The sequence below is a fragment of the Apus apus genome, chromosome 19, assembly GCF_020740795.1.
Source record: "Apus apus isolate bApuApu2 chromosome 19, bApuApu2.pri.cur, whole genome shotgun sequence".
In the NCBI taxonomy this organism is placed as follows: Eukaryota; Metazoa; Chordata; class Aves; order Apodiformes; family Apodidae; genus Apus; species Apus apus.
The window spans coordinates 8,580,814-8,595,476 of NC_067300.1; the positions used below are offsets into that span (position 1 = coordinate 8,580,814).

General features: G+C 46.2%; 1 protein-coding gene across 2 annotated transcripts in view; it reads left to right on the forward strand.

Annotated features, from left to right (window-relative positions):
* COL5A1 (collagen type V alpha 1 chain) overlaps nt 1-14,663 on the forward strand; it is a 144,197-nt gene that overhangs the window by 88,025 nt on the left and 41,509 nt on the right. For both annotated transcript variants that reach the window (XM_051636780.1, XM_051636781.1), the window contains exons 17-27: nt 11-64; nt 1,429-1,482; nt 2,349-2,402; nt 3,833-3,877; nt 6,838-6,891; nt 8,021-8,065; nt 8,648-8,701; nt 9,289-9,333; nt 10,491-10,544; nt 12,824-12,868; nt 13,570-13,623. In XM_051636780.1, the coding sequence (XP_051492740.1) occupies nt 11-64; nt 1,429-1,482; nt 2,349-2,402; nt 3,833-3,877; nt 6,838-6,891; nt 8,021-8,065; nt 8,648-8,701; nt 9,289-9,333; nt 10,491-10,544; nt 12,824-12,868; nt 13,570-13,623 (558 nt within the window). The remainder of the gene's footprint in view (nt 1-10; nt 65-1,428; nt 1,483-2,348; nt 2,403-3,832; nt 3,878-6,837; nt 6,892-8,020; nt 8,066-8,647; nt 8,702-9,288; nt 9,334-10,490; nt 10,545-12,823; nt 12,869-13,569; nt 13,624-14,663) is intronic.

Genomic DNA, 14,663 nt, shown 5'->3' on the forward strand with positions numbered 1-14,663 from the left:
TCTGCTGCAGGGACGAGCTGGCAGTGACGGTGCCCGGGGGATGCCAGGCCAGACAGGACCAAAGGTAGTGCCACATGTCTGGGGGCTTTGGGGACCTACATCTGCTTTTTAGTGAGCATGAACCGAAGGACCCTTGGCGGGAGGAGCCCATCTTGCTTGGAGGAGGGTGTTGAAATGGTCCAGAGGACTCCTCTGAAGTCATGGGCTCCACCTTTGAGAGATGGAAATTAAACACACACCTAGAAGGCAGAATAACAGTTTCCCTTTTCTTTCCCCCCTTTTTTTTTTTAATGCAACTTTTAAAAATTGCTGGATCCTCTTAAGAATGAAACGTGCTCCCTTGGCTGCAGTTGTAGAACAAATACTTTGGAATCCCAATTATGAAGAACAAACATGAATGAGCTGTTGGAAGCATCCTAAAATATAACTACCAAAAAAAGCCCTAAACCTATTAACTGGGTGAGGAAATGTAGAAGGCGTGGTGAGGAATTTTAATGCCCTGTATTTTTATTTGAGACAAAATCCCTTCATTCAGCTGTGATCTGCTGGTATTATCAAGCAAGAAAGAAGCTGTTCCACTGAAATTCAATGCAGAGAAAGTTTGCTCAGGGAATCATGTGTTAGAAGGTTTAAGTACTTTATTATGTAGATACTTAAAGCTGGAATAGATGGGGGGTTTTGATACAGAGACTGCAAATGATTTATCCAGTAAAGTGCTATAATGATCATTGACTGCCCTCAAAGGAGTGGATGCCAGGGAAGGAGGGAAAACAGAGGAATGAGCAGTGCTGGAAAGGAGAAGGCAATTTGCTGTCAGCAGAGACATGGATGTTCTAGGACCTGGCAAAAGGAAAGAGCTGTTTGTTACCTGGGTACACCTCAGCCAGCCTTGGCCAGACCCATCTGTCCTCCCATCTGCTCAAGCATAATCAGCTTTCCTTGCTAATGGGTAAAGGATTTGTGGAAGGAAGGAGCTGGTACTATCTTCATATACATTTACATTCATTTTCATAGATATTTAGTTTGGGGACTTGTGGGCAGGTGTGGGAATACTAGTGTCTGGTTTGCTCACCAGTGGATTGTTTGTAATTCCATGAAATTAAAAGTAAATAAATTATTGGACTAGAAGACCCTGCTTAGAAGGGGGATGGTTTAGATCCTGGAGAAATCACCCAGAGGAGCTTTGAAACCCACATGGAAAAAAAGATGTAAAACTGTAGGTGCTGGGGGAGAGGGAGGAAGTAAAATGGCTTTGAGCTTTTTCTTCTTTTTTTAATCTATAACTTTGAAATCATCACTGGTCTGGTGGGAGGTGAAGGCTGAATGTCTGAGGGAGAAAATCAATCCCTTCTTGACACAGAAGAGGAACAAATTGGAAAGATACTCAACAGCAGATGGAAACTTGTACTGAAATGGTTTTTCTTTCAGGGTGACCGAGGATTTGATGGCTTGGCTGGTTTGCCTGGTGAGAAGGGAAACAGAGTAAGTTCTCTTCCACTTGTCTTCTGGCCACAGTCTATGATGAAAACTTGGCAGGAGGGGGTGGCTGGGAGGTCCTGAGAGGAGGGATAAGAGGATGAGAGTGTCCTGTAAGAGCATGAGGATCTCAGCATCACATCCCAGAAAGCTGCAAGATCCTTCTGGGGCTGCTTGAAATTAGAAAGGAGGGGGGGAAAAATTGCCTTAATAAAATGCAGACTAAAAAATAAAGCAAGAAACAAAACCTGCTTTTAGACAGTGCAGTTGTTGATGGAAATTGCCAAAAAATTATAATGGGATCCTTCCCTTTGCTTTGTAATTAAACAATGGAGGGAAAAAAAAGCAAGAAGCTGGTTATTTTGGCAGGCCATTCATGCCTCCCCTCCCTGGAGAGTGCAGCCTTTGCTTTATAAAGCAAGGGAGTGTTTGAACAGCAGAGATTGCATTGTGATTACAAGCTACACAGGAAAGGGAAGACAGTGCCTGAGAGAGATGCTTAATCAGCCAGAAATGGAATTGCATGCCTTGGGTAAAGCAGTAACTGCAGAGCCCGAGTCCCTCTCCTGAAGAAGCTACAGCACCTTCTTGGTTCCCAGCCCCCTGCCAAAGTGTCTCCAGTCAATCCCGTGAGCTCTAGCCCCTGGAGGACATTAGTCTGTCAGTGCTGGAGCCCATGTGTGCACCCAAGCAGGTAGAGAAGAGCTGCTGCTTCAGAGAGCACCCAAAGAGAGGATTCAGGAGGGTATGAGCACCCTTAGCCATGGTACAGGCAGAAAAGTCACTCCTTTTGCTTGGTTTCTCAGTGTTACCCAGTGTCTTTTAGTGCCAGTCCCTGCCTTTTCTGAAGCTTTTCTGTTGATTCTTTCTAGGGTGAGCCAGGCCCCCACGGACCCCCAGGGGCACCTGGAGAGGATGGGGAGAGGGTAAGTCCATCTCTGGATTCAGCAGTCCTTTGAGTTCACGACTGACTCCTGTAAACAAGAAGCAGATGCAGTTTTCAGCCAGAGACATGGCAAGAGCAGCCAGCAGTGGCACGTCCTTCAGCTGTGTCCTCCTGTCCTGGGGATGCTGTGGGTGGCTGTGGTGAGAGGGAATCAGAGCAAGGGGACAGGAATAAAAGTGAAAAAAGAATTTGGTTTCAAAGATCTGATCAGAAAACTCAGTTTTTGCTAAAAGAAGAAGAAGAAGAAGAAAGAAAAACAAAACCACAAGAAAAACTTTCATCTTCTGGCTGTGAAACTGTCGCTTCTGGTTTTCAAAGGTCCAGTGAAATGCAGCAAGACGTGGGGAAGAGAAATTCCAGGCAGATGTGGGAATCAAAGATTAAATTGCTCATTTCTCCTTTCACACCATTTAGTCAATAGTTGGAGGCCTTTAGCAAAGTTCAAACTAAGTGATTACAGGTCTGGAAGGGCTGGTTGAAGAGCAGAGATTGAAAATGCTGAGTCCATCGCTGTGAAGAGCGTGTGGTTGCAGCGGAGGAGCGAGTATGGATTTCCCAGGCTCTAATCCCCCTCCTCGGTGGTTTCTTTACACCTTTGGCTATTTGTTTTTCTTGTACAGCACAGATAACAACACCTTCCTCACCATGAGGTGGGAGGATTCATTAGTTGCAGTTGTACAGTGCTTTGAAGTTGAAAAGACCAAACCCGTGTCTTGTGGGGAAAGAGCAAGTGTCTGGAGAACTTGAATCCTGGAGAGAAAAAGAAACTATTCAAGATGTGTGGGGAGAGAAGTTCAGAGGTTATAACTGAGAAGAAGAGCATAAGTTTTATCAGCAGAAGAGAAGGATTTACAAGGGCTGGCTGCTGGGATTGGTTTCCTAAGAGGGAGCCTCAGGTTTTGGATGTTTTAAAAGCAACTCAATGGAAGCACCATCTAATCTTCAGTGGGGCATCAGCAGGAGATGGGAGAGGAGGGGTGAGCACTTGCCCCTCTGCTGCCTCTGCTTTATCAGAGGAGCCCTGATTTGGCTCAGTCCTGTTCCCAGGGTAGCTCCCGTGCTGGCTTCCCATCCTGTGTGGTACTAAATCTTGTGGTTATTGACTCACATGCCCCGAATTGTTTCTACAGTATCTTGTCTATTAGCAAAATCCATCTTTATAAACACTGACATGAATTATGAAGTATCCTTACAGCATTTCTAATCCTCAGTAAATTCTGCACACGCAGTATTAGTCTCCAGGTTTATGAGATCTCCCTTATGCACAGCTACCCTTTTATTACTGCTGGGAAGCTGATTTTCTCTGTGATTATTATTTAACAAAAATGCAACACCTGTGATGTGACTGAAATATAACTGGTTTGTTCTGTCTCTGTTGCTGCTTCTGTCTGTGCCTTTGCTGCTGAACAGGGAGATGATGGAGAAGTTGGACCCAGAGGTCTACCTGGAGAACCTGTGAGTATCTCCTCCTTTGGCTTGGCATAAGGCAGCATTGCTTTGGTCAAGGTTTTGATACAATAATGGTGGTTTAGGGGTCCTGTGAGGCAGCTCTTCTGGCACTGAACAGGACCCTTGAGGTCCTGCAGGGACTGGGCTTCTCTTGCTTGAAGATCCGTGTGAAGAGTTTAGAGAGTATCTGTGCTGTAACACCTCTGGTTTGCTTTTATTCACATAAGATGCTTATCAAGAAGAGAAGATGATTTCTGGGTTTGATTTGTGTGTGTGTGTGTTTGTGGGTTTTTTTGTTGGTTGTGGTGATTTTTTTAAATGAGTGAAATTCTCATTTATTTTGTTTCCTCACTGGATAGACCCTGAAAAAAATGCAATTTTAAGTGTAGAGCTTCGCTTAGATTGGTCTTATGCCTTTCCTGCATGTGTCTTTCTTTCTGGTGTGTTATTTGGGAGCCAGCTAAGTAGGCTGGGGTAGAAATTATGCATGGTAAACATGTGGGAAATACAGATTTTGTGAGTGTTCCTAGCAAACTCCAGTGATGTCCTGGTTTGACAAGTGAGAAAAAGTTGGGTCCTTACTGGCAGCAATCAGGCACATGGCTCCCCTTGCCCACACACTCAGCTCTGTGCAGTCTGAATGATCCCTTTTAAATCTCAGAATGGAATTCTGGCAGGATTGAGCTTGAGGGATTTTTTTAGGCCTTACTTTGGTGGGGTCAATATTCTGCTCACAGTGCACAAAACTTCACACATCTGCAGCTTGGCAACGTCTGGGCCTCTGTGTGATGCTGACACCGGAGCAGCCGAAGCAGGGCTAGCAAAGGAGAGAGCTGCTAGGATTAATCAGGGTAAAAGGAGGTGCTAGTGTTGTAGGACAAAAAGCTCCTGACCAACCCAAAGAAAAGAAACAGTTGGCTTGACAATCTGAGACTCTGAAAACAATTTTTCTCCTAATACTGGATATTTTTTCCTTTACTGGCAATGGCAAACTCTGCTGCTGGCTGTAGAGTTTTGTGTGTAGTAGAGTTGTTGGCTGCTTGTTTAATCCAAAACGTATTTCCTTTGTTATGAAAAGAACACTATCTATCATTTGCCATTGGGTTTGCTTTCAAAATGTCTGATTTTGTTGTTCTGAGGCCCAGCCTGGTGGCCCAGGAGTAATTGATGAGAACCATTGGATACACTTCATATGAGAAAGGGAAGGGTTGGCATTTACGGACTCACTGGAACTAATTTATAGATGAGATGTCTGATTAACTTCTGGGAAAGATTAATCAACCCAGCTCTCTCCTTAGCACATGTCTAAGCAATAACTTATGGGTTATTAACTTCTTAAAAGCATTTATGTGCTCAGGTAACGCAGTAACTAAAGAGGAACTTAAATGATGATAATGCATGCAGAGAAGTGACAGGGAGCTTGTGGAGGAAGTCCAGAGAAGGGCCATGAAGAGATCTGAGGGCTGCAGCACCTCTCCTACAAGGACAGGCTGAGAGAGGTGGGGCTGTTCATCCTGCAGAAGAGAAGACTCTGAGTAGCCCTTATAACAGCCTTCCAGTAGCTGAAGGGGCTCCAGAAAAACTGGGGAGGGGCTTCTTCCAGGGGCTTGTAGTGAAAGGACAAGAGGTAATGGATAAAAACTGGAAGAGGGGAGATTTAGATTAGACATTAGGAGGAAATTCTGCCGTGTGAGGATGGTGAGACACTGGAACAGGTGTCCCTGCCCATTCAGGGGGGTTAGAACTAGATAATTTTTAAGTTCTCTTCCAATGCAAACCCTTCTGATTTTCTGAAGTTTATTTTTCCTTTTAGTTCCCATTGCCAGCTCATAGAAGCAGAGTTTCTGCTCTACTGAGGCTCAGCCTGCAAAGCCTTAGCCCATGAAGGTCTCCAGTGGGACAGACCACCCAGTCATTGCATCTAGTTTGTGCTGCAAACTGCTTATTTTTTCAGGATCAAAATCCCTGCAGCCTGCAAGATCAGACACTTTCTTAATGTCTCCTATCTTACAACATTTCATATTAATTTCTCTGTCCTCTCTGCATCATAAAAAGGGACTTATAATGTTTGAGCAGACAGATAAAACCGCCCATCAATCAAGAACAATTTTCCTGTGTGACAGTGAATCAGCACCATCCTTGCAAATACCCAGTTTCCCTACAAGTCTCTGCTTTAAGAAAGAGCTGGTGTTTTAAAGGTGAGATTTCAGGACACACCAGACCCCATCCCTTTTGCTACAAACCCACCTGAAGGATCAAGCTGCTGGGGTATGATTTCCAAAGCTTCCCACTGAATGGAGACAATTCTCCTGCCATGTCTCAGCTTATTCAATGTGATGCTCCAATCCCACCAATTCCCATGAAGATGATGGGAGATTAAATCTGGTGAGAAAGCTGGGAGTGAAAACAAAGCACCACGATACCAGGAGTCCAGACTTGTTCAGTTTTAAAGACCAAATGCATTTGAAAATGTACATTTACCCTGCAGGCTCCAAAACCTTTTCCAACCTTGCCAAGTTGTATAGATTGTGAATGATAAAAATTAAATCTGGAGAGATTTTTAAATGCTAACCCTAATGATCCATTAGCTGTATCAGGTCATCCTTCACAGTGCTGCCTGGCTGGAATGACCTGGCTGCCAAGTATTTTGCATTTCAGGGTCATCTAGGAATATTATTATATGAATTTTTTAAAGTTGGTTGAAGTGGGCCTTCTTCCAATGCAAAGGGTAAATATCTGTGCCTATATTATTTATCTTTATAACTCAAGGATATGTGCCCAGGGGATTTCTCTTGCTGGTTTGCAAAGGGAGAAAACTGCTGGTACTGTGCAACCAGTGAGGCTGTTGCTGTGCCAACCCCAGTGCTGCCCTGGGCAGAGTGATGCTGAGCCCTGCACAAGCACACCCTGATCCATGCTCAGGGCAGGGAACTGGAAACACTCATCCCATTTGCTTCCCCCAACAGGGACCCCGAGGACTGCTGGGACCGAAGGGACCACCAGGACCCCCTGGGCCACCGGTGAGTTCCTGGGGCTGCTGCCTTCCCCTGGCAGCCAGCTGAGCTTTGGGGAAAAAATGCCCTGTTCCCCATCAGTCATCCAGCAGATAGGTAATAAAGCTGTGTGATGTTATCCATCATGGGACACACGGTAGCCAAAAGGAGTCATGGCTCGAAGTCCATCATCTCCCCCATCTCCGGTGGTGTCGCGCTCGTTCGAGGCTGCTCAAGGTTTGGCCACCCGGAGTGAATATTAATGCCTCGCTCAGGCTGAAAGGGAAGGATGAGTGTTATTAGCACAGTGGATTTGCCATTAACATTTGCCTGAGGGCTGGGGAGACTTTAAAGCAGTTTGTTCATATTTCGAGCAAAAGTTGAGGGAAGAACGTCCCGGTTTTTATTCGGGAGGCTCGGGAGACTCACCTTCTGTGCCGTGTGTGGCTGGAAGTGCTGATGCAGGAGCTCTCTCCATAAATCACTGCAGCTCACTGAAGTCCCAGAGCTTAAAAACCCAAACCCAGGCCGCTGCTAGAGCCAGCATTTAACGGTGAGTGTGGCAAAGCCCTTGACCTCTCCTGGGACTCAAAGACGTCTTCGCTTTGAGCTCCTAGTCCTGCTGAAATTTAGTGTGGGTTCAGGATCTGCTGCAAATCTGCCTCGTGTGGCAGAAGCACGTTGTTACACCCAGAGAAGTTGCCCCAAGAGAGCAAAACAGTGACATGGGAACCTCCAGCAGGACATCTGCAGGTGACCCTGTACCATGTTGCCCCCTTAACGAAGATGCTCAGGGAGTGTTTGACCCCAGATGCCTTTTGTTTTGGCAAGAGGCAGCTCCTTTTTATCTCCTCCTGCAGTCCTGCTGGCTGTTGGAGGCAGTTGGCTGGGATACTCACCAGGATTTGCTCGACCTGGTGCAGATTCTGCCCCACAGACAGGTTACACCAGTGGGGAAAACACTGAAATGACATTTTAAAGTGTAAACTGGGTTTGAGGAATTGGTTGTTTTTCCAAACACCTTTGGAATATCGTTCCCTTCCCACACATCCAAAGGGCCTCTGGGGTTTTGCTGTTTTTGGTGACAATTTATCTGCTTTTGTGGTGCAAAATAATGGGGTATTTTCTTAGTGCTGTTTTGTAAATCCTTTCTCAGGGTGTGGCTGGTATGGATGGACAAACAGGTCCCAAGGGGAATGTGGTAAGTTTTTATTTACTGCAAGTTCCACAGACTGTTCAGATATTATATAGAGTGAAATGTAAAATGTGCTCTATTAAATTAGATTTGCTAATTGCTTTTTAGCCTGGTCTAGGTTCCTATCAGAGCTTGTGAAAACCACACAGGGTATCTTCCTACAGCAAATGGATGTTACTATATTACAATTTCTGATGGAATTACACATTATTTCCCCATGAAAGATTAAATATTTTCATGGAGATGTGTGTTGTTCTAATGAATACCAAAATACAGTAATTTAACTGGGGGGGGGGAATCTTTATGTGCCTCATACTTTGTGCTAATGGGATGAAGTGGGGTTGCTGTAGAAGAGCAGATGCAAAGCCAGGTTGTATTAAAGGCCTGCTCAGCTCATTTGGGCTGTGTGTCCATGCAGAGGAGTGTGCTCTGGAATAACTTCCCCTCCCCATCTCACCATGGGGAGAAGCTGGTTCCGTTTCCCAGGAGCTCTCAGTTGCTGGTGGTGGGGTAGGGAGGGTGTTGAGAGGGTGCACCAGCTCCGTGCTCACCTTCCCTGCCTTCAGCTCTGCCCTTGTCTCCTCGCAGGGTCCTCAAGGTGAGCCAGGTCCCCCAGGACAGCAGGGCAACCCGGGTGCTCAGGTAAGAGGAAAACTTCTTTTCCATGGGTAGGAAAAAGGAATTTTGGACAAACTTCATTCCCCACAAGAGACAGGACCAGCAATATGGAGATTTGCTGGGAATTGGCTCAATTACGTATTGCTGGCCCAAAATTTTCCTGAAAATGCTCCCAGTTTCAGTTCCCATGGTTCTCACCTGGCTTTTGCTGTGTGATGCAAAGTCAAACCCAGGTCCAAGCAGTCTCTTCACCCAAGTCACATCTCATGGCCCATGATTTTTAGCATCCCACTTTTGGGTGACGCAGCTGTCCAAGCTTTGCTGTCAGCCTTTTCCATGGCTCTCAGCAAGTCCTGCTCCTCAGAGCATCTCTGTTTCCCCCCTGGGGATGAGCCTGGCTGCTCAGAGAGGAGCAGTGCAGCTCTCCAGAGGAGCCACGTGTGAAAAATGAAATGTTACCACCTCTCACGATGCCTTTTGAGAGTGAATGGAGCTGGGGAAATCCCCAGCCATCACAGGCACTAGAATGATGCTCAGCTGAGGCACTGCCAAAATGCGTTTGGAAGGGATAACTTGTTCCTTAATGACCCTAATTTTTTTCCTTTTCACAGGGTCTTCCAGGTCCACAAGGCGCGATCGGTCCCCCTGGAGAGAAAGTACGTTTAAATGCTGCAGCTCTGACTTTAAACAACTGTTGCCATGAATATGCATTTGCTACTTCAGCTGCTCCTTTGCCCCACATGCAACATCTGTTTGCAGCCGTGTCCATGAAATTCTAATGCCTCTCGTTCCAGACAGGAGAGAGACAAGCAAACATGGTTTACCTCTAATTCATAATATTTGCACTCATTTCCCCTCTGAAGAGAAACATTTTGAAGGCAGCCTATGGTTAAACAGCAGGAGAGGACTGAAAAATTGTCTTTTTCTGTGGGCTAAATGCCTGGAAGTCTGAGTGGGATGGAAATGGGAAGAGGCCTTGGATTTGGCTGGCTTGGTCAAGATCCCCTCCCTCTACCTCCTCCCTGCTCCCCACCTGCTCCAGCTCTGCTCAATTCTCCATTGTTGTTGCTGAGGGGTCAGTGCTGGCCTTGGGACATCCCAGGGACCATCAAGATTTAAGCAAGGGGAATGGTTTTGCCTACTGAGGAGTAATTCTCTGGGTGTTTGTTCAGATCCTGCTGAGCAGGGACACGGCGTGCAGCCCAGGAGGATCCCCTGCTGCTGGTGGCAGCCTGGAGTGGACCCAGATTTTTGATAATTCCCCAGGAACAAGCACATTAGCAGTTTTGCCAGATAAAAGGCCCTCTGGTTTCAGTGCTGAGCCACATACTCCTCGGTGGTGCCAGAAATCAGGGGGTTGCTTAATTGAAAAGCAAGCTCAGTCAGCTGGGGCAGCTCCACTCCCTCTTTGCCAGTTAAGCACCTTGCCATGTGTCACCAGAGGATGGGCATTTCTTGTTTGGATGGTTTGGTATCCTCCAGCTTGTCCTTCTACACGTGTGCAGCACTGTCCCCTTTTGGCAGGACAGCAGCTTGCTGCCTCATCCCCTGGTGTCTCCCATTGAGTTCTCATTGCTCTAGGGTGTTGGTGTGTGTGAGGTGCTGGCACTACCACTGCAGCATCCCAGGATGCTGGAACAACTCTGCCCATGGAAATGAGCAGATTCCCTACAAGTCATAACAGCTTTTCCAACAGGCTCACCTCTCTGCAGCCTTTCACAGCCAGGAAAACAGGAAGTGTGTCCAAAAAGCCCCATCCTCCCATGCTCTGGGGACTGACCGTTGCAGTTGTTGATTTTCTGTTTGTTTTCAGGGGCCACTGGGCAAACCTGGTCTTCCTGGCATGCCTGGTGCAGATGGACCTCCGGTAAGTCCTTGTCTCTGGGGTCTTTGCTTGGCAGCAGGGCCTGATCCTGCACCCATCTGCCCTGGGGTGCTCCATGGGCTTTTGAAGCATCTGAGCCCACCAGGTTCCACGGTTCAGCTGCTTGAAGGATTTGAGTGTGAGGGGCCCTGTCCCTGCTCCAAGCTTTGCTCAGCCCCACAAAACAGCACTGGGTGCTTCTCACGATCTCTTCTTGCCTCTCCTTTCCCTTCTCCTGTTTTTCCACTGCTTTATACAAGTTGGCAGCCTCCTGAGGCAGGGACAGTCTCCTGTGTGTGTGTTTATCCAGGGGTGGTCCTTGTCTCTCTTGAGGCTGCTGGGCTCTGCTGCAGAATGGTGGTAAGGACAGGCTGAAACTTAAGTGTTGTATTCTCTCAGCTTCCTCCCAATCCTGCTTTAAATATCATTTGGTCCTTGCTCTGGAAGTTGGTCTTAAATATCTGTGGCTTTTAAACCTGGTGTCATTTTTACACACTGTAGAGGCACCTGGTTTGAAGAGTGAAAAATATAAAATAGTTACATTCTACTCATACAAATGCAGAATATGGCAAAAAAATAAATCCATTTCTCTCCTTGGGATTGTCATTCCTATGGAAGGGCATTTTGAACATTGATACAATTGTTAGCTGAGTCAACAGAGCAGCTAAAGCAGAGCCCAGAACATCTCTAAGGCTGGAGCTTTCCATGTGAAACCCCTGCAGCAGCCTCCAGGGCAGTTCAGCTGGAGAAGATGCCAGGGCTATTTCTATGCAGACTGAAGGCTGTACAAGACCTGCAAGCTGAGCACATGTGGGTTTCCACAGACAGGTCCTTTGCCAAATGTAGTTCTAGTTTGCAGACAGTTTGTAGTGTTGCTCTTTCGAAGGACAAAAACCTGCCCCTGTTCTTGTTATAGAAATTTGTCTTGGAAGGTAATTGAAAATCCCTGAGGGTCTGAAGCATCTCAAATTGGAAGCCAAACAAGTTGTTCATCAGTTTTTGATCTTAGAAGAAGCAGTGGAGGTGGACATTTTGATAATGAGAATTATTTAGTGAACAAAGCAGAGCGGACAAAGGCTTTTGAAATCTTGCATTTTGTCTGCCCTGGGGTACAGATCTTAGGAGCTGACAGCACAGTGAGATGCCCCCCCTTTGGGCATTCTTAGTGCCATGTAAACTCCCAGGACAAATTCAGATTGCATTGTCTCCTACATTTTGTTGATATAAAGATGACAGCTGTCGTTTTATTTCTTTATTAAACCAGCATGTTTTATTGAACCAGCTCATTTTATGAAATCCAGGTTGTCTGATATTCCTGTTCTGAAGACCAGTGATGGAAAGTACACATGTGATGTTCCTGGTTATATTGCTAGGAAGTGATCTGTGTATTTAGAGGAGATTTCATAAGTAAAGAAAAGATTGAGTGCAGAAAGTGTTAGTGGCTTTGGAGCAGCTGCATGTGCTCTCCTCATCTTTAGAAAAGAAAAGGTCCCAGAGTGGGCAGCGAGTGCCTTGGTGGGGGCTTCTTGCTTTTATACAGACACTGCCAACCAAAGGCTCAGCTTCCATCCTGGCCCCATTTTCTTTCCAACAGGAGGGAAATCAACACTGAAAACCTCTTTCACGGATTTTCCTGTTTCTCACTCATCCTCCAAGCTATACTTGAGGCAATTCACACTTTGGTTTTCTCCTGACTGCAACCCCAGGAAAAGGCTTCTAAAGGCTGTAAATGAGAATGTGTTGGAAATTCTTGGATGTTGAGTTATTCAGCATCAAATCCCACGAGGAATGCTGGCCCACATCCAGCCTGCTGCAGTTCAGCAGGGATGCAGGTTAGCTGAGCATTTGTCATGAGATCTTGTAATGAACTCTGGGAATTAGGAAATTAATGAGGGGCTCTGATCAGTCTGGGGATCTTGTGACCTTCACAAGTTTTGCTAACACAGGGAGTTAATTTTGTCTGTTTTCCTATCTGCAAAATCTATACCCTGCTTGCTGCTGAACTCCCCGAGGTGTTCGAATATGTGACAAATACTGCAAAATGGTTTGTGCTTCTCTGCTGAAAAGTGGTGAAGAATAGAAGTATAAAGAACCACGTGGAATAACACCAAGGACCCAAATGCTGCTCTCTTCCTCTTACAAGTTACTTGCACCAGTAGGACCTTCCTGGAGAGCAACTGTTCTCTTACAAATAGATCATTGCTGCCTGAGCCAATCTGTGTGCTTCTCTAGCATTAAACATGCACTAAACTCATTCTCCTCTTTGTCTTTTTTATTGATAGGGTCATCCTGGCAAGGAAGGTCCTCCTGGAGAGAAAGGGAGTCAGGTAGGTGTCAACAAGACCCTCATCACTGCTAAGGGGAAAGTTGTGCTAACTGGAAGGAGACAGATCTCCAAGGGGCTTTGGGGATGGATGGGCAGCCAGGGGATGGTGGTTGGTGGTTGTGGCAAGAAGAAAACCCCATTGAAAATTGAAAGCTGAGTCCAGCTCTCATCTGCCTGGGAGTCTCTGCTGGTGCTCGGGCTGGTCTTTTCCCAACTCCTCCCAGCTTCCCTGGCAATCAGCTCTCCATAGCCCAGCAGACATGATGACTGAAACTATGCATGGAAGCCTTCTCTTAATCAGACACAAAACACACTTTGTGGCACAGGGAATGCAGGAAATAACTGTCTTTTAATTTCTGGTTTTCCTTGTTCTTCCCCTCCCCCTCAAAATCCCTTTTTAACAATATATTTGAGAACCATGCTGGAGGCTAGAGTCCTGGAATCACACTGTCATGTCTGTCCAGGAGATTTACCATCTGCATTCCCTCTGGGTCTCATTCTATTGAAAAAACTTTTGTCAAAGATCTTTGATTAGACCACAGCCCAGTTTGATGGGTGCCTGCTTGGCCATGCTGCGTGAGGCACAACCCATGGCCACAGCTGTTTGTCCACATAGATTTGTTTTCCACACCTTCTCCTTATTGCTGCACCTCCGTGTTGATGTTTGATGTGTTTTTCTGGTTTGTGTTTTCTTTGCCCCAGGGTCCCCCGGGTCCTCAGGGCCCGATTGGTTATCCAGGACCACGTGGAGTCAAGGTAAGGAGGAGGCAGAAACTGTGTCCAGGGTGCTGCTTGTTGAACTCAAGTTCATAGAATCATCCTGGTTGGAAGGGACCTTGAAGATCATTCAGTCCAACCATAACCTAACTCCCTCTACCATAACCTCATTTACCCAGTGCTTAAATCATGTCACTAAGCACTATGTCTACATTTCTTTTTAAATACTTCCAGGGATGGTCACTCCACCACCTCCCTGGGCAGCTTGTTCCACTGTCCAACCACTCTTTCAGTAAAGAATCTTTTTGGTAATATCCAGTCTAAACCTCCCCTGGCACAGCTTCAGGCTTGTGCTGGCGGTGGACACTCCAGTGGGTGCAGATGCCCTACCCAGATGCTTAGGGCCACCAGTAACCAGAATTACTGCTTGACCAAGCCTTGGTGCAGTGTTTTCTCACAGGATTACAGGTCCCCACTCTCCAGTCCCCCCTCCTAGCATTGCTTTGCAGAGATTTCTCTCGTAATTCTTCCTGAGAAAGGCTCAGTCCCATTCCAATCATTTCCACTTTACAACCAAAGTAAATCTCAGCCAGAATGTAAAAACTTTAACAAGGCTTGTTAATAAAACAAAATAGCCTGTTGCTAAAACAAAGCAAGCTTTTCATGCTCCTGATCCAAAACCTTGCTAGGCAAAGCTTCTGTGCCTCAGCAATGTGTTTTTCTAAGGAAAACCAGCACTTGCCTCGCTCCTGCTGCCTGCAGCACTTGCATGCTGATAAGAAGCTGGTGGGTGTTTTTTCCCCATTCAGCTCTGGCTGTTGTGTCCATCAAAATGTATTAGTTCAGGTGCAGATGCATCCTGCACCCCAAAGGGCCAATGAAACTGCAGGGATGTGTGCTAGCAGGCACAAGCAAAGCTTGGGGACTGACTAGAGGTGATATTCAGCCCTCTTAAACCCCCTTGTATATTGGTTTTTTTCAGTAGCAGAAACCCATGTGATGTTCTGCTTTCAAAATTTAAGCAGAATGTGTTCAGGCAAAACAAGCTTTCATCTTGTTTCTTGCAAGGTTGCAGATTG